Source organism: Caloenas nicobarica, chromosome 1, assembly GCF_036013445.1.
Source record: "Caloenas nicobarica isolate bCalNic1 chromosome 1, bCalNic1.hap1, whole genome shotgun sequence".
Classification (NCBI taxonomy): Eukaryota; Metazoa; Chordata; class Aves; order Columbiformes; family Columbidae; genus Caloenas; species Caloenas nicobarica.
In genome coordinates, this window is record NC_088245.1 from 68,372,515 (window position 1) to 68,390,979 (window position 18,465).

The window sequence follows — 18,465 nt, forward strand, 5'->3', positions numbered from 1 at the left end:
AAAACTCTGCTCATAACCTCCCTTAGACCCAACTTCCTATTTCAGCAGAGTATGTAGGAACTAATGTGTGTATCAGCCAACTGTCTCTGCCATTTATGATTCCTCTGCTAATTATCTCTCTTTCACTGTCAACTAATAATTTCTCATGTCAAATGCTTTGTTGAAGTCTAAAATTACCTTCTGTATGTCCCTTGTCTAGAAAACCAGTTATTTTAACAAAGAAAGACATTGAATTAATCTGCTCTCCACTGGCTTTGGTATGTACCATTTACCTTCCTATCTGTCATTCTTTCCCATAAATAAATTCTTGAAGTTCACATTCTATCTGACAGACCAAGAAATTCATGGGTGCCAAAATCCCATTTTCTTTAAGCCTTCCTTAAATACAAAGTTGCTAATTTGACAATCTTCAGTCATATGGTACCACCTTGACATTACAAGTGTATTAAAAATGCAAAGACTCCATCTTTTCTGCTTCTATATACTTTGGATGTTAATTCATCACCCTGTCCCCTCCCAACCTCCCCCTTTGTTTAACCCTCTGTATTGTGTTTGTTTTGCTTTCTCATATTGTAAAGGATAAACTGACCCCAAATTTAAGGTTAGGAGGAAATTTTCCCCAAGACAGGTTGTTTGGTACTGTTTGAGCAGTGGTACAGGGAAAATAGAGGGGGAGGGGATTAGCTCTCCTCCGGATCCTTCAGTTTCCTAGGATTATCTGGAAATTTTAGCTCTGCTAATAAAGGGATGTACTGTCATCAATTTCTTCTTCTTCCTTTCTATGATAAACTGGAGATATGTCTGTAGGTCACATCTATAGTGCTGCAGCTTGCTGTAGGCTATTGAGAAGTGTTTTGAGAGCTAGGCTGTTGCATGCCATGTGCAGCATTCTTGGAAGAAAAGTCTACTGCAAATGGGTGAGGGACAGGGTTCAAATGCTCAGTGATGTCTCTCCATTCCTCCATCCCCCTATTGATTCAAGAGTTGAGATATCATTGTTTAATTGGAGCGACACCCACAGAAGAGCTTACCAAGAGCCTTGGCTGAACACAGAGAGTTCAGTATCTTCTAAGGTTGGAGTCATTACGATCTCAACTAGGAAATGTGGGCTCTTTCCCTGCACAAACTCCATATAATCAATATGCAGGAACAACTGGTGAGGAGCAAGACCAGAGGATCAATGGGGCTGCTCTCACAGGAAATCTTACATGAAATCTATTTTTCCTCTCCAAGAGGCAGACTGCAGAAACACATATTGTTTCTGGCAACAGCAAACACTTCCTCCACTGCTTCTTTCCTTTATTATTTTTATTTTTCTCATACTTACACTTGCATGTCCCTTGGGTTGACATCAAGGCATTCTGCTACTTGGAATTTATCTTTGATAGAAAGAAAAGTTTTTCTCTGGTTAGTCATTATTGTGTTCACAGCTGCAACCACCTCTGCAGTTGAACTTTTGCTATTATTTTTTTAATCCTTTCCAATGCGTGATGTTTCTCAGTATTGACCCCAATGATTTTGCTGTTATTGTCTGCTTCCAGACGTGTGAAAGCAGAATCCTTACACACACCAGTGAGACCTGCTAAGGTCACCCTAGTAGCCCCAATCCACCAGCATTAAATCCTATATCTTTCACTCCCTCCCTTGTTGATCAATCCTTGTCCCCCACACACAGGCTGCTCTAACACCTCCTCCCCTTTGTGTACAAATCGCAAATAATACAGTCAATTCCCTTGATACAGAAATCATCAAGCCTTTATTAGGACACGTAGGACAAGGCAGCTGTTTATAGCTCTTTTCAAACTCAAACAGACATTGCTACATCAGTTATGCTCAGCATCTCCTTTGAGAGTTGCTTTCACAGACTGACAGATGCAGGTTTACTTTGTAAATTCTAAGATGAACTCCTGGGAGTCCCTTCCATTTGTCTCTCAGCCCAAAGAAGGGTACCTCTGTCCTGCTTCCTGAGAAAAGTTGACCAGGCAGAAAGGACAGGTTAGGAAGAAAGTTTGACTCAAGCAGAGTCAGCCAGAGCTGGCATTTGATTTATCTGACAAAGCCTGTGCCAAAGGCCTGAGGAACGGCTCCTAGAGGAGCCATCAGGAAAGGCTGCTACTTTCTGCTGCTAGACATACAGAAAGTAAGGTGGATCATAGTTGTCTGATTTTTTATTTTTTTTGTGAGCAAATTCATTAGAGAAAAGTCCATTCGAAGAGCCTTGTGCCATGGAGCTGCCATATTCCTGCTCCTTTTCTAGGTGGCTACAAGTTTTGCTGCCTCACCTGACCTCAGACTCCTGTACAGACTCCAGTTAGCTTTCCAAATGCACTGTGGTCCCCTGAAACGCAATGCGACTTTTCTTTGTGAAACCAGAGCAAGGAAGATGACATAGCATATTTTGGCAAGTGTACTGCAAGAAGTACATTGATCTTGTCACCCTCCAGAGCTGCAAAGTAAAAGGCAGTGTAACCACACATGAGGGGGGTGTCTCTCCCTAGAACTGGATTTTCCAGTGGAAGAGACAAAGGTTGAGCAGAGAGCAGATAACTCTCTGCATCCAAGGAATAAACCAGCAGCTTGTGTGCATGTGCCAAAACCAGTGCTGAGTTCACTTTCCCACAAACAGCAGAATGCCTATGAGATGCCTATTCCTGGACCACCAGGAGGCCTGATGGGTAATGAAGCAGAGGCCGAGTAATCACCTTATAAAATCTCCTCCTGTTTCAGCTCCTTCCTCCCCATGGATTTGCAGCAAGCCACGCTCATGGTGCATTTAGAGATGCCCAGTATCTGCAGGGATAGGACTTTGGATGTTTGGATCATGTTGCTGAAGTGAGTAGGGAAAGTGCTGACACCATGTCTCATAAATGAGGTGGTAGAGTTTGAGGGCTCTTGTGCCACCTGTATACACAAGGAGCTTGGTCTGTCCTGAGGCACTTGGCAGACAGGTGAGGGGACCAAAGAGTGGGCTCCTAATTGGATCATTCTGCTCATCTCTTACCTCTGTGGCAGCCATGCTGACTCCTAGGCTGCAGGGCACAGATCCCCCCAAAATGGGGTGGACATACTGGCATCAGACTTGCAAGGATTTAGCACAGGGCTAAGCATGGCAAAAAAAGCCTTGTGGCGAAAGGGTTCAGTGAAGGCAGGAAGCAGCTGTATCATGTGGGGCTGGCATCTGCTTGCCCAAGCGTAATGACCTACTTTCCAGCTTTTCTGCTCAGGTGACAGTGCAGCAGGAGCTGGGCTGCAACTAAAAGCATCTGTAATGAACCTGCAGCCCACACTCAGGGCGGGTGCAAGGGGGGAGGCAGCCAGGTGGAAAGTTTAAAACCACAAGGCACAATGATACTAATAAATAACATCCCTCTTCTCAGCTTCCCTAACCCCACAGCTTTCTAGAAGATGAACCAGGCTTAGGGTGGACTGCAGAGGAAGAGCTCAGCTCCTTGGATGGAGGCTGCCCTGCATGTGTTAACTGAGGCTCACAGAAAGAAAAGTGAGTAGGACTCACCGATTCCTTGCACTAGTGGGTATGGGTGTGTGTCCCAATGCTGCCCCCTATGCCCTCCTTGTGTGAGGGTGGTCTCTACAAGAGAGACCATGGCCCATACCAGTCTTCCCTTTCTGGGAGATGCTGCATTACATGTATTACCTGTTTTTTTCTGGGGCTGAGTCGCTCCTACTTACCCTCCCAGGGCTGTTGGTAGCTCACATGGCTACTCACTTGGGCATCCATTTCTTCCTAAGCAAGAAACTGCCCAGTATACTGTGCCTTGCACTCGAGCTGCCGTACAACGGGGAGAGCTGTTCCCACTCCTGGCACATTGGCCATGCAGGGGAAGGTTCTGCCCAGCCTTCATCTTCCCCTCCAAGGAGCATTGGGAATGCTGGTCCCCCAAGGGAATATGGAAACAGCTGTTTCCCTGGGTATCTAGGCAGGTTCAAGCTTCACCTTCAGCTTTTGCAAGCCTAGCATGAGAAAGCTGCTCTTGTTCACAAGTTTGGTCTGTACCACAGCTCTGCTTGCAGCAGGAGGTCAGAACTGCCTAATACTTTCTTTCCTCTGTCCTGTTTCCATAAAATCATTATCTATTTCTCCACAGCACAAGCTGCGGCACTGTGCTGCTCAAACTCTCCTGTAACGCAAGTCCCCTATTGATCCTCCATAATGTCCTCAGTGAGTAGAGGAAAGGAGGCTAGTTTTGGATAACCTGTCAAGTTCGCTCTGCCAGTCCAAGAGGAATCTAACGCTTCTTTGAGAGACAGTCTCTTTGCTGGGCTCTCAGTTCTGCGCTTACACTCCTAAGAGCAGTTTTTCTCTCCTTGACTTCCCATGAGAGAAAGAGAAGACAATACATGCTTGACAGACAGGAGAGCTGCTCACCCACAGGGAGAATGTGTCTAACAGCAACTTACAACCTAACACTAACCAGCCCCTGACGCAGTACAATGTCTCCTCTGCTTGAATCCCTGCCCCTTTCTCCTCCGACAGCATGTGTACCAGGACAGCCACTTCTGCACCTCCTAATCCCATGACCTGAACACAAACCATCCAGTACCAGCAGCACAGCTGGCTCCATTCATGGCATCGCTCACATTATCCTGTTCATGAATGAACTATTAATGGAAGCAATTCCTGAGTCAGAAACAGGTGGAGGGGAAGAATGAACTAAAGTGAAGGGAGGTATGAATGAAGGAGAACAAAAGCAACAAATAAACACAGCATGAAGAGTGCACAAAAAGAAATAAACAATAAATCTGAACATGTAATACAAAAGAAAGGAATGAAGAAAGGTTATAAGAATTATGATGTGTCTCATATTAAAAATATGCGCTAATGCCTTGGGCCTGACTTTTTCAAAGCAACAAAATTATTTTCCTGCAGTACTTGCCACGAATATTTGATAAAAAATACCCAGTACCAGACCAGCACTTTAATGGCCCAGGCTACCTTTTTACAGCTGTACTCCCTGGACCTGTAGACATTGAAATCCTGGGGTAGGTCCCCAGCGACTCATCCCAGCTGGCTGCAGGGCAGGTTGTGGCAACAGATTCCCAGGAGAAGAGGCTGCATCTTACTGTGGGATGCTGGATCACAGTGAGTGGTTGTTATTGTGAGATGCTCAAAATTGATTACAGATGGGATTTATCCCCTGTAACATAAAATACCTAAAAGCGAGGTGTCCAGCCTAAACTAGCACATTGAGAAAAACAACACTCTTGAGGGACCTATGTCTCTCCATTGACTAAAGGAATTCATAAATTGATGGAAGACACTAAACTCGGTGGTGGCTAACAATAGATGAGATAAATCCTACTTTTAAAGATTGAAGCCTTTTCTGCTAGAGAAAATGACATACTGCATCTGCCTAAACAGGCTTGAGCAGTTTAGTGTTATCAAAGGATGTGTGCCAATTATAGCCAGATAGTGTTGAAAATCCCCTGCTCTCTCCCTTGTTCCTCTGGCTAGTGTATATTATATAATTACTTGTGAGTTATCCAGACACCTTTTCTGGGTTCCAAGAAAATCAGTTAAAGGTTGAAAGACAGGGTAGGAAGATGGAAGAGAGAATACAATTTCAGGGAGTTTAGGCACTGGGCATGCAGTTGCGGGACGGCAAAACAGCATCCCGAAGTGCTCAAGCTTCATACTGTGCTTACCCGCACACAACCCCCTGCCCGTGTACATAAGAGGCTTTGCAGCCAGAGTGGCACTTCTCTGGAGTTTTGCATTTACTAGGTGGGCAGTAAAGAGGGATCATCTTCACAGCACCACTGTGCAATCCTGAGAGCTGTTGTCTGACTCCAGGAACAGGCAGTGGATGGCTTGTTTGTCAGCCAGCACAGCTTTAATATCTGTGGAAGCCAAGAGAAGTTTGCAGAGTATAGACTTAGGGCTGGACTTACAGCTGAGTCTGGAGTTTGCGACCTTGGCAGCTCTGCCCCACCTCCAAGTGCACAAGGGAGGCTGACACTTTTGCAGATGTTTTAAAAGCTGTCCTATTATTTATTCATGCAGTTGGGTTAATTCAGCCTGGCTGCAATAGAAACAATGCTTACAATACACTATTCTAACACAAGTTTTCACATCAAGCAAAAGCTAAACTAACACAGCAAGTGGCATCAATAATTGAAATGGCTTTTGGGAGAGAGAGGATGGGCCAGGAAAGCTCCAGGGCCAGGTCTGGGATGTGAAAGAGCAGAGACATCCCTCCCTGCACGCAGGCTTCCTCACTTGCTCACAGGTGGTCAGAGCCTGTCCAACAACTACTGCCTGCTCCCAGCCACCTTGCCTGGGCATTTGAGCTTGCCAAAACTAGCAGTGCTTGTTCTTCTGCCCACTTGGGCCACAAAAATGACTGTGACATTGGGCAAATTGTGCAGAAGCTACTGTAGGAGCCATCCTGTCTGTCTCGTGCTCTCCAGGGAATACCACGTACTGGCGTGCTAAGTGTGAGTAGATGTGAGGACTGCGAGACAGCCCTTGCAAAGTCTATTCTCCCAACCTGTGCCAGTGTTCTTGAGCTAGTTTGATTGGAGTTGGATGGGGAATGAGAGCCAGACGAGGTCTTAGACAGTTCTAAAATGCCAAAAGGTCTTTGAGCTGCCTCTCGCTCCCACACAAACAGCTAAGAAGTTGTGATTAGCCCTTGGGCTATATTCCACTGGAAAGGCCAGCACACTACACTGCACTGCCAGCCCTCTTCTTCCTGCAGCATGGACAGGAAAAATATCCAGGATTATAATCTTGGGCCAGAATATCTTCTGGAAATCCCTTGTTTCCATGCATGTCACACTGCTGGGTGTGCAGCCATTGCACAGCCAGCTCTCACAAGCAGTTGATTAAAATTTGCTTGCAAAAAACACCAACCACTACTATCCCCAAGATCAGAACTGACACAGGAAGAAAGTGAAAGTACTGCAAACAGTACAGCTACAACCAGTTGAACACGTGTGTTTTTTCCTTCCTGTTTTAGAACATTTTGTGTATATTTTATATCTACTTTTATCTTTGTCTTTAAGGATGACAAATCAGCAATTTATTGTGAGGAGGAGATGGCAGCACAAATTGTTAGTGCAAGAACATAATCTCTTGCCTGAAGAGATCAGACACAAGTTTGAACCCTGAAGACTCAATTGCTTGATATATGTCCATGTACACACAGTCCATGTCCAAGATATGTCTATGTACACACAGCCTCAACAGCTCAGTTCTCTTTTTTGAGCCTTGCTTTCTACATCTGTAAACAGGATGGCAGGATCGCTTTTTCATCGGACATCTGGAATGCTCCATTGAGAGGTGCAGTGGAAACTGAGAGTAGTGTGCATGCTGGAGTAGGTGTCCCACCTACTTTTATGGCCCTCCTGCAACATGCAGAGACAAAAACAGGCAACCACAACATAGCAACTCCTTGGCATTGAGGCTTGGAGGCAGACACCAAGCTTTACAATAGGAACTGTTCCCAGGAGCTGCTGACACAGTTTGTAGTCACATGTGAGGCAGAAGAACATGGTCATTTGCAGGGATGATGCCAAATTTAGGACTACAAGGAAGTGCCAGCCTATTGCTATTGCAATATTTCCCTGTCTGAGCAGAGGTTATGTTTGCACGTCAGCAGAGTATCTGTCAGGGGAAGCAGTCCACACATTGCTTGCTGGAGAAAGAGGCAATTACGTTTAATTGCAGCTCTCAGCATGAAGAGACTGGAGAGAACATATGTCTTATTGCTGGCCAAATCAATATCCATACAGTATATTAAAAAAAGAGCTGGAACAAAGGTCAGATACCTGCAACAATAAGCAGCAGCAATTGCAGCAGGAAAGAATTTTGAAATTTGGGCCCAGATTTGGCTCTTGAACTGGCATCCTCCAGTCTTTCCCTGGAGTAGAAGTAGTGTGTATATTGGATTCAGGGTCTCCATTTGGCTTGGTTTGAGAGAAACCACTGCAAAATTCAAGGGTGGTAGAGAACATTTTGGAGAGAATATAATAAAGGATCCAGTTCAAAGGACTTCTTGCCTAATGGAAAGGCAGGTCTCACTAAGGACTGTGCTTCTTTCTAGTAAAAGAAAGACACCATTAAGTGCTGGTCAACCCTTGATACAGGTATCTGAATGAGCTTGTTGCCCTCTGACTGCACAGGTCACATCACCCTGCATGGCAGCCCTCGCTTTCACACTCTGGTGCAAACTTGCCCTGCTTTCCCTGTAGCAATTCTCAGGCTGAGAGAAGTGCTGTCCTCTGTTTCTGCTGTCCCCTGTTTATCATACAGAGAGCTGTGCCTTCTCCTTTTCTCTCATCTGAAGTAGATCAGGACCAAGCAGGAAACAAAGGCTCATCTCAGTTCCTCAGGCCTAGCTTTGCAGAAAGCCTGTCATCTTGGACAACGCTCAAAACAACAATAAGATGCTTTTCTTCCCAGCACTGTAGACCCTGCTCTTCTGACACCGGGGGCTGACAAGTTAGCAATGGTTACAATGTGGAAGGCAGGGCAACAAGCAGGTGTTGAGGTACTATAGGTCTCTGGTATTCACAGGATTTTGCAGCCCAAATTGCAAGACTTGAAAGAGGAGAGAGATGTAGGCTGAGAGATGCATGGCTTGTGTGACCAGGAGAGGGTCATGGTGAGATGATTGAAGGGAACAACCCAGCAAAGGCAGCCACTGAACAGAAGCAGGGAAGAAACCTGAGATCTTGTTCAGAAAAAGGACAGCTCAGCCCATTGGAGTTTTTTATAGTGGGGATGTTCCTCAGTGCTCTGTGACTGCAGTGGTAATGAGAAACCCTTACTTAGCATGCTTCCTCACATAGGCCTCTTCATTACCACAAACAGGACCAGCTCCCCTTTTATTATCCCCGTAGTCCAATTGGACAATCTGAAAAGGTCACCCATCTCAAAACTGGACAGAAAGAGAAGCAGGTGTGGAGCCAGTATTCACTGCTCCCTGCTGGTCTCACAGCAAGGAGCAGATATTTTTCCTCCTCTGACTGTACTTCCCAGAAAGCATCAGAGGTGCTTTATCTGGATGGGGTGAGACCCCAGTCACAGAGTTTCCCAGCCACAAAACCTAGCATCACTAATTTTATCACCCAATGGTGCTGAGCTCCTGCTAGGTGATTGCAGGCCCTCTGAGGAGAGACTGAAGTGAAAGGGCTGCTGATATTAAGGGCGAAGCACATTGCTGTAAAATGCATTGAGAGGTGCCAGATAGGGAGTGGGAATGGTGAAGTTCCTGCAGAGTGGGGGTGGAGGGGCATGGAGGATGGGCTGCATGCTGGTGCAGCCAGGGATGGAGTGGGCTGGCAACTCCTTTACAATGCAAGGAGGAGGAGAAGAGGTTTCCACACTTACTCCAGGACATCCCTGTTGAACTGCTTCTTGCTGTTGCCTAGGAACTCCCCAATCATCTGGCGACTGAGGCCCTTCCGCTGGAGCAAGAAGTGTGCCACCCCAATGGGGGTGTCCGGGATGAAGCCTCGGGAGATCAGGAACTGGATCCCTTTGTCTGGGTTTCTGAAAGGGAAAGACAGAGACATGGTGAGTTTGCATGTGATGTCTTTGAGGCATTATTGCCTCTGAGTCACCTCATAGTTTGCAGCAATGCAGTCCTCAGTATGTGCATGGGCTCCTAGGAGTTCATGTGTTTGGCAGGGATGGGACTTGGTGAGGGCAGGGAAAAGTGACTTGGGGGAGTCCCCCCTGTTGCTGCTGAGGACAAAAGGATGCCATGGGACCTGCTGTGTCACTTGCACAGCATCTGCTGTCACCTGGCGATCACAAGTGCCATCCCACTGCCACGAGGGATCCTGCTGTACAGTACCAGTCTCATCAGTGACTCTCTTCTGCCATCCATCTGCTCCAGAGTCAAAGGCTTTTGTATCCTCCCTGCCCCAGCTTGGTTTGCTCAGGGGCACTATGAGGACATGATTGGACTGCGTGTCTCATGCGGACAGCACAGGAAATATCAGTAGGTTCAGCTGCTCCAAAAGCAACCCACAGAAAACTGTCCCCAAAGACCAGGGGTGAGGGCTGGGCACATGACTATTTGCTTTAGGGAAGATGGGGTTGCAGCTCCTGTAGAGAAAGACAAAGATAAAAACATGACCGTGAAAAGACTTAGGAGACATTGCTGCCACAGCCCATGGGCAAATGAGGCTCAAGGCAGAAAGGGGGATAAACAAAGGTGGGCACTTTTTCTGTGGAAAAACAAAAACAAAAACAAAACCAAAATTCTCTTTTTCATACATTTTTAGAGCTCAGTGTTGAGTGACACTTTCTACCTTCCCCACCTGAGCCTGGTGCTGGCTGCCTGAACAGAAATCCCATGCTCAGATTTGCTTATCTCTTCCTCCACTTCCCCCACCTTTAACTGTGTTGTTCTTCCTTTCTCTATTGATTTACCTCCTCAGGCAGAAATCTCTGTGTGTGGGTGGATGCGAGCATGCACCTGGAGAATGCCTTGTCAGAGCTGGGAAAGAGCTGTGTGCTGCTCTCAGACAGAGGGTTTTTCTCCCTCTGTGGCTGTGAATCCTCTCTGAGAACAGGCATGGTGCTGAGTGAGCCTGACTGCATGGTTGTGGGAGTGATTTTCTGCAGTGTCTGTGCCTGCATACGCAGCTCTTGGGGGGGTAGTGCATGTGTCTCAACAAGCACATGTTTGTGTGTGTGTCTATGTCCTGTACATGTAGATTTCTCTCATGCCATATGTGTTCATCAGAGCCTGTGTGTCTGCATATTTTTTTAGCAGGGCCTGTTGTGATAGGACAAGGGGTTTTAAATTAAGGGAGTGCAGATTCAGGCTAGCCATGAGGAAGAAATTTTTCACAATGAGGGTGGTGAAACACTGGCCCAGGTTGCCCAGAGAGGTGGTAGATGCCCCATCCCTGGAGACATTCAACGCCGGACTGGATGCAGCTCTGAGCAACATGATCTAATTGAAGGTGTCCCTGCTCATGGCAGGGGGTTGGACTAGATGACCTTGGAAGGTCCCTTCCAATCCTAACTATTCTATGATTCTAAATATTTTGGCTTTCTCCTTATGTCTCGTATAAGCACATGCTTCTATACATCCTGGGAGTAGCTGTGAGCCTGTGTGGTGCCTGCCCTACCATACAGACAGGAATGTGTGTGCATGTGTGTGTTGTGCAAGAGGTTTTCTTCCTATATTTCAGTCTGCTTCACTGAAGGGGGTCTGTCATGATGCACTGCTGCTGAGCAAATTAGTGCAATGCCAGGAAGATTTTCACATTCCTTTTGTTCTCTGAACTAGTGAGTGGGGAGAGGTAAGAGGGTAGCTTCTTCATGACAGGATGCCATACGCCCATCATTAACCCAAATTCAAGGATCTTTGTCAAGGCTCAAGGAGCTAGCTTGCTCAGGCAGTTTCCTGGGGTGAGGAAAGGATAGGATGAGATCTCAGAGCACGTGAATGCATGATATGCACAGGCACAGACTGTGACACTGTCAGGTGGTGAAGGATGTGGGTGAGCAACATATGTCTAGCTATAAGGGGATCAGCATTCAGGAGAATGGCCTGCTCCTTACAGGGGCCTCATGCGTATACAAAAAGTAGATAGGCTTGAAATAGTTCTGCTTACTCTGTAATGTCAAAAAGAAAATATCCTAGGCAGTGTGGCATCCCTGGGGAGAGTGGCTGGGAGAAAAAGTCACCCCATTAAATTCATGACCAGGAGAGCTTCGAGATCTGATATTGAAAAACCCAGGCCTTCTTCAGGGAAAAGCAACAGTGCACCTTCTGTATTATCACACGGATCTCTTGGTTCACCTTTAAAGAGCACAGGCAAAGTTCTCTGCTAAGTACAAAGGTCATATGATCAGGGCTAAAGTCAAGCTAAGCAACAGAGATTCACAAAATGCACCTCCACCTGCATACTGTGGTATTTGGCAAGGGACAGTATGGTGTCTGCAGCACGAGGATGATCTCAGCTACACTGGTGTGACTCCAAAGCCACTGGACTGACTTTAGATTCACTCCAAAGGTCCTGGAAGCTGAATATGGCCAGAGAAGTGCAGCTCATACAGTGGTGTGGATGTGCAGATTTCAATAGAGGTGGCACATACAATGCAAGAGGATGTAGGATAAAACAGTCCAGCTGTGACAGCCTTCTGCACTGCATAGACTATAACTCAAACATCCTTCCACACACTGTTCTTCCAGTAACAGCAGCCTTTCCTGATTTTTTCCCAGGATTCAATTTGCTCCCCACAAAATCCTGATAGCAATACAGGATCTCTGCCACTGAACACCTGCAGATGTACCCCATGTACTGCAGCATGCGGCTTTCACCCAGATGTGCAGCAGACAATTCCACTTTCATCTCTCCTGAGCCTGGTCCCTCCTATTTTCTTCAGTGTTGCAGGGGTGTTAAACACAGCCAGCAAATGCTGCGGGATTCCTCACGTCCTGCTGGCTTTCCCTCTGCCCACGCAGCCAGCTGCCCACACACATGGAGTTATTACAGCAGCGCTGCATAATGAAGCACTCTCCGTTCCAAGGATGCCACCCCCTCACTGTGGAGCGGGGATGAGGAAAGTGCCACAGCAGCACAGCATCGACACGTTCCCAGGGGCCTTCTCGGAGCCAGAGTGCTGCTTTCTGAAAAGGCAACGCAAGGTCGGATAGACTATGGCAGATGCTGCTGGCAACTGGAGAATTTCAGCTCTTGGTCCAGGGAAGCGGTCAGCAAAAAGGATGTGCACCCACGCATGCACGGCCTCAGCTCCGTGCCCTGTGGGTTGGTGCCCACACTATGAACCCCACAATGGTAAACTGGCTCCTTGTTAGAAATTGAAAGGGAAAACACCAAGCAAGTAACTGCAGAAAGCTGAAGGGCCTTCCCAGCCCCTTAGATGGAGGTGCACTGTGGTGTCACAAGGGGAGCCATGTGTCCCTTAGATCCCACTTAGAGAATAAAATAAAGACCTCACTCCCCAGAGCTAACAGGTCAGTTCCCTCCCTCCCTGTCCTTCAATATTTTGTCAAGAAAACAGCCTTACAGGCTATCACACATTATTTCAGCAGGTAGTCTCAAGGGAGCAGAGGAGGCCTGGCTAGGAAGTTGTGTTTCGGAACTCCACAGTAAATCTATTCCACAGAGACCTGCAAGATGCACTGAACCCAGGTCACTGAATTAAGGAGGATGGCAGAGCTGCTTCCTCAAAACAGACCTGATGCTGCTAATCTGTCACATGAATGTGTGCCAGGCAGATCGGGGGAGGAGGAGAGGCTGGGAAAAAGCATTTTCACTCCTGCTTTATCTCCGCATCAGTGCTCATGTCAACTGTACAGGAACCAACAGAACACGCACTGGCTGGAGGGACTCCTGCTGAGCACAGCTGAGTCTATTGAAACACAGAGTAGCGGAGACGTGAGCCCCACATCCCCCTCCGGAAGTACACCTATCCCAACACAAACACCAGAACATCTATGTGGACCTGGAACTATATCACAATCAACCTCCTCTGTGTCTGGTGCCTACCTTCTCTCATTCCAGCCTGCTTGTGTTCACCAGGCAAATCAGAGTGCGCCCGGAACCTGACTTTGATATATATACATGGACCCACCTGTTCACAATGCGATCTCAGAGCTTGTGAAATGTGCTCCTCAGTTCTGTAAGAGTCTCAAATTTATCTACTCTAACATAATTTCAGTCCTGGATGTGCTCTGAGCCCAGCTCTAAGAACTCTTCCAGGTTCCTGCCTCCATACTACATGTATATAAATCCTGTGCGTTGCCCCCTAGTCTGTGCAAAACTTCTGCCTAGGACTATGTAACCTTTAGTCCTCACTCTCACCAAAAGGCCCTTGCTAATGTGTGACAAAACATACTTCTAGTATGGGTGTGTTAAATCCCCAGCACCTTCATCAGGAGACTCAAATGGAAACCAAGACAGCATAAGATTGGGAGTGTGATGATGGAGCAAAACCCAGTACTTCTTATGGCTTGCTTTGAAGAGAAAAGTCTCATCAAAAGGCAATGTGAAAATCTAAAGCTCCTTATAGGAGCTCAGCTGCTTTCTGCCAATCCAAAATAGATTATACATGACCCCTCGAGTTAACCTCTTCTGACGGTAATCTCTGGACCGCTCTGCTTTTGCTTTCACACCTACAAACTTTTCATAGAATATCAGACTCAGATGTGTGAGAGACTGAGATGACTAAACCTGGTCTATCAGGTGAAAATCTACCCAAATACCAGAAGGAAAATGACAGCCAGAGCAGTCATACCAGGCTAGCTAAGCTCAGCTCTACCCTTGTCTCTCTCTCTTTACTTGGAAATGCCCCACTTTAAGTAACCAGGGCTGGGTTGTCACAGTTTAGCCCCAGCTAGCAATCAAGACCACAATAGCAGTTTGCTCACTCTGAAAAGGGGGGGAGATTTGAAAGGGAAGAGAGAAACTTGTAGACTGAGATAAACACAGTTTAATAAAATAACAAAATAATATTAAAATACCACTTCTACTACTAAGATATATAAAATGGAAGATACTCAATGCAATTCCTTACAAACTCTGTCTGCACCAAGCAGACAGACCCAGGAAGAGAGCACCCTGGTCCAAAACAGGTGATCTCAGGGGAAGAGAGAGAAAACGCCAAAAAGGCAGAAAGGCCCAGAGACCCACTGCAAACCAGCAGAACAGCAAAAGGCCAAACTAAGGAATTCCAGAACCAAACTCAACCAAAATGGAGCAGAATTTAAATGGGTCTCCATCTCCCTAGCTGGAAAACCCTACTCTCCTTAAATGTGAGGCATGATGTTAATGGCATGGAATATTCTCATTGATCAGTCTGGATGTCAGACAAGGTCTGTCCCATCCATGTCCCCCTTCCCAGCTGCCTCACACCTGCAGACAGAGAGCTGAGAAAGACCTTGGCTCCCAGACAACAACTAAGATAACAGTACGTTCTTACATTCTCTTTGTTCCAATTCAAAAACAGGGGAAAGTTACTTGAAGAAAAACATTTATTCTGTCCCAGGGTGTTATCTTCTTGTTCTCAAACTACATCCAAACAATGACTGTGCTAGCTATGTAAAGTTTCTAACTGCATGAAGAAAATTTCCTCGCTTTCGATCAAACCAGCACATGGATTTACATCCCCAGCTACACTTGTTCCTTTACAACAAAGTGGACCAGGAGCCTAGATCCCAGGCTCAGCTGGTGGATGCCAAATGGACAGCAACTGAGACTGAAGGTTTAGAATTCAGGAGACCATGGGCACTACTCATGGGGCACTTGGCTTGTTCCTCTGTTGGGCAGAAGATCAGGCCAGCACTTGGGGAACTTTAAAGAAAAAGCTCCTGGGCAGCCAACCTGTGGTCTGCATTGCATACCCAGATAGTCATGCCCTTGAATATGAAAGAACTTCCCTGGAGATTGATCCAGAGCAAGAGCCTACCATTACCTGTTCCTGTGAGGTATGAAATAGGCTAGGAAACACAAAAGAGGAAGAATCACTTACATATTAAAGAGGTTCAGCCCAATGCGGTAAAGACGCTTCCTCATGGTGTCTGTGGAAAGTGTGGGGGACTTGCAGCTAGCTGGGTTCTCGCAGTGGTACCTTGGGAGGCTGAGGATCATGGCCTGCAGTGCTTCTTTTGAGGACACCTCAGAGGCTGACTTGGCGGAAGTAGAAGTGCTGCTGCTGCTCAGCTGCTCTGAGTTGTCTGCATTCTCAGACTCAGAGCCTTTGCTTTGCCCTGTCTCATTGCTAGCATCAAACTGGAGCTTCTGCACGGCTGTCTGCCCAGGCTCAGCACTGCTCTCTCCTGTGCCATTAGTACTGACATTCACCTCGGTGAAAGTGTGGCTGTTCTGGAGAGCGCTGGACTCAGGTAAGTTCTCTGGGGCAGCTGGTTGTTCACTGGCTTCTCCCTCCCCTTCTCCTGGGCTTTCTTCAGCCTTGCTAGCTTGAGAGAGCTCAGCCTGGGCATTGCTGCTGAGGCAGTTTGCCATGGACACCGAGGTAGACGATGAGACAGAGATGTTCTGGTTGTCAATCTGGACTGTGACATCTCGAAAAGCCATCATGAGAGTGCTGCTGCTCTTGGGTAGGGTATCTGGCAGGAGCCCTTCCTCCTTCTCCTTGTCCTGCAGCTCAGCTTCTAAGTCTTGGTTTGGCTGCATTGAGCTGGCACTGAAGGTCTCCCTTATCTGGTATGAGCCCCCATCTTGGAGGGAGCACATGGTCTTCAGGCTCCAGGTGCTGAGGGCATCATCAATAGACTTGGCCAGTGACTGAACTTGTTCCGTGAAGGAGTCCTCCAGCTCAGTCAGTGCCCCACTGATGGTGGCTGGCAAAGATGGGGACCTTACCAATGGGATGCCCACGAAGTTGTATCCCTCCACCAGGGCTTTCTCAGTGGAGAAGCTCTCTGAGTTCTGGACCCGGACTTTCCTCAGAGAGATGCGGCGTGGCATGCGGCTCTCCAGCAGTGAGTTGCGGATCTTCTCAAAGTTCTTGCTGAGCTGGTACTGCCGGAAAGCAGTCTGGATGGTGCAGGCTGCCCTGCGAGATACCAGGTGACCGCCATATTTGTGCTCTAGCATTTCGATCTGAAAGACAGACAGGAGAAGTTCTTTTTTGTTAATTGACTTCTGATGGCTTTCTGTTACACCGATTCCTACACTGATTAGTTTGCAATCATTGTCAGAGGAACTTTTAACATTGAATTAGCTTTTGCCTGCACTGATGTGCCCCTGATTTCAACAGCTGGCCCCAATTTGGGCATGGCCAGCTAAAGCACCAGTACTGTGACCTTCCTCATAGCTGTAACATGATCATGCCCCTTCCTAGAGCAGCGGCCATACAAGCTGGAGCCTGGAGGTGCCCTTCCCTTGCAGAATCACTTCTGCTGGCCTTTAGGGCAAGCTCATCACTGCAAATACAGTGTCCCTGCTTGGCAGTGTTCTGGTAATGTCAAGCACCATCCCTTGTCTCAAAGTGTTACTAATGCTCCTCCCCTCCTTGGTCAGCTTAGGAAATACTCTCAGGGAAAGGAGAAACCAGTCAGAAAAAGGAAAGAAAAGTTAATTTTTAAATGCGGGAAATGTTGGCTTGATCATAGGAGCTAGTGATATGTATCAGCTTCCGTAGAAGTTAGTGGAGGCTGGGTTCGTTCAGTGTCTTCTAAAAAGCACTCTGAACTCCAAAGCGTCTTCCTTTCTGATATCTGAGTTTTTCAGGTGTCAGCCAGCAGTGAAATGAAAACTACCCAAGAAAAGAAAGACTCTCAGTTTTGAAAAGTAAAAAAATCCAGATTTTAAATGTTGAGACAAGATATTAAGAACAAGTAGAAGGAAGATTTACTCCTCCCTGAGCTGCTAACAACAAACACACATGTAAATACATACACACACAGCTAAGCTGTATCTCAACACGCTTCAACAAAGCAAGTATGTATGGTAATTTCTCTTCTGCAGTCTAGTATTTATACTTCCTGGTAATCCCCTCACTCTTCCTCTGCATCTGGACCTTCACTAACATGCTACAAGAGAATGTTAGATGACTTGGTTCCAGTGAGTAACTGATGGAGGACAAGGGGGACAGTGCGAAGACGATGGTGGATGATGTGACTGAAGAAAAATGGAGGATGAACTTGAATTACCTTCACTGAGGTTTGGGCTGAACTATGAGCTAAACTCTACATTGTCAGCACTTCACAGGACAGAGTGCAAGTGCAGACTGAAGTGTTTATATGTACGTGTGCACACACAGAAAAGCCAAAAAGAAGGTGAAGAGCAGGACTGGGAGTGCTGGTAAAATCAATCCTGAATTAACAGAGAATTCACTACATCATTCACATGGTGAGTATGAGCTCATTAGCAGATCCAAAGGATGAATTTTATTGATTGCATCCTTATCTCCAGACAGATACCACCTGCCCCTCAGCATGCCTTGCTGGCCCAGTACTCACAGGATGAAGGACTGAGTTCACAGAAGATCTGAGTTTAAGTGCAAACTGGTTTTCGTAGTCAAACTGAGACTAAGGCATGAACCTCAGCTTGCAGAGTCATGTCATATCATGCACTTCCTTCTTCTTTTCCTTTTTTGTAACACTACGCAAGTTGCAGATAAAACTATCAGTGAGTGATCTAGGTACAAGTGAAAGCCTGGAATGACAGCTGTGAGAGGTGTAAATCATCTCTGGCATCTTTCCAATACTAACTTCCCTGGAAGTGGGGGAAGATGCTATGACCTTAGGAGACCACAGAAAGAGAGGAACAACATGACCTCAGCCAGCCAGTCCTTGCACTGGTCTCCTGGCTGCTGGAGAAAATACTGAAGGTCTTGCCCACTGGCACCCCACCACCTCAGGGAGCAAGAGGTCTGGGGATCCTGCCGCCCTGGGTGGGAGGCTGCCATTTCTGGAAGTGAGCGGGTGGGCGGACACACATCCTTTCATATTTCCATTGCTGGAAAAGAAGGAAGGACCCTTTGCC

At 46.8% G+C, this 18,465-nt stretch overlaps 1 protein-coding gene across 1 annotated transcript in view; it reads right to left on the reverse strand.

The window, feature by feature from the left end:
* The window catches only part of IQSEC3 (IQ motif and Sec7 domain ArfGEF 3), a 100,832-nt gene that overhangs the window by 13,178 nt on the left and 69,189 nt on the right, over nt 1-18,465 (reverse strand). The window contains exons 4-5 of the mRNA XM_065643995.1: nt 15,485-16,578; nt 9,356-9,517 (exon numbers count right to left, since the gene is read on the reverse strand). Coding sequence (XP_065500067.1) covers nt 9,356-9,517; nt 15,485-16,578 — 1,256 coding nt within the window. The remainder of the gene's footprint in view (nt 1-9,355; nt 9,518-15,484; nt 16,579-18,465) is intronic.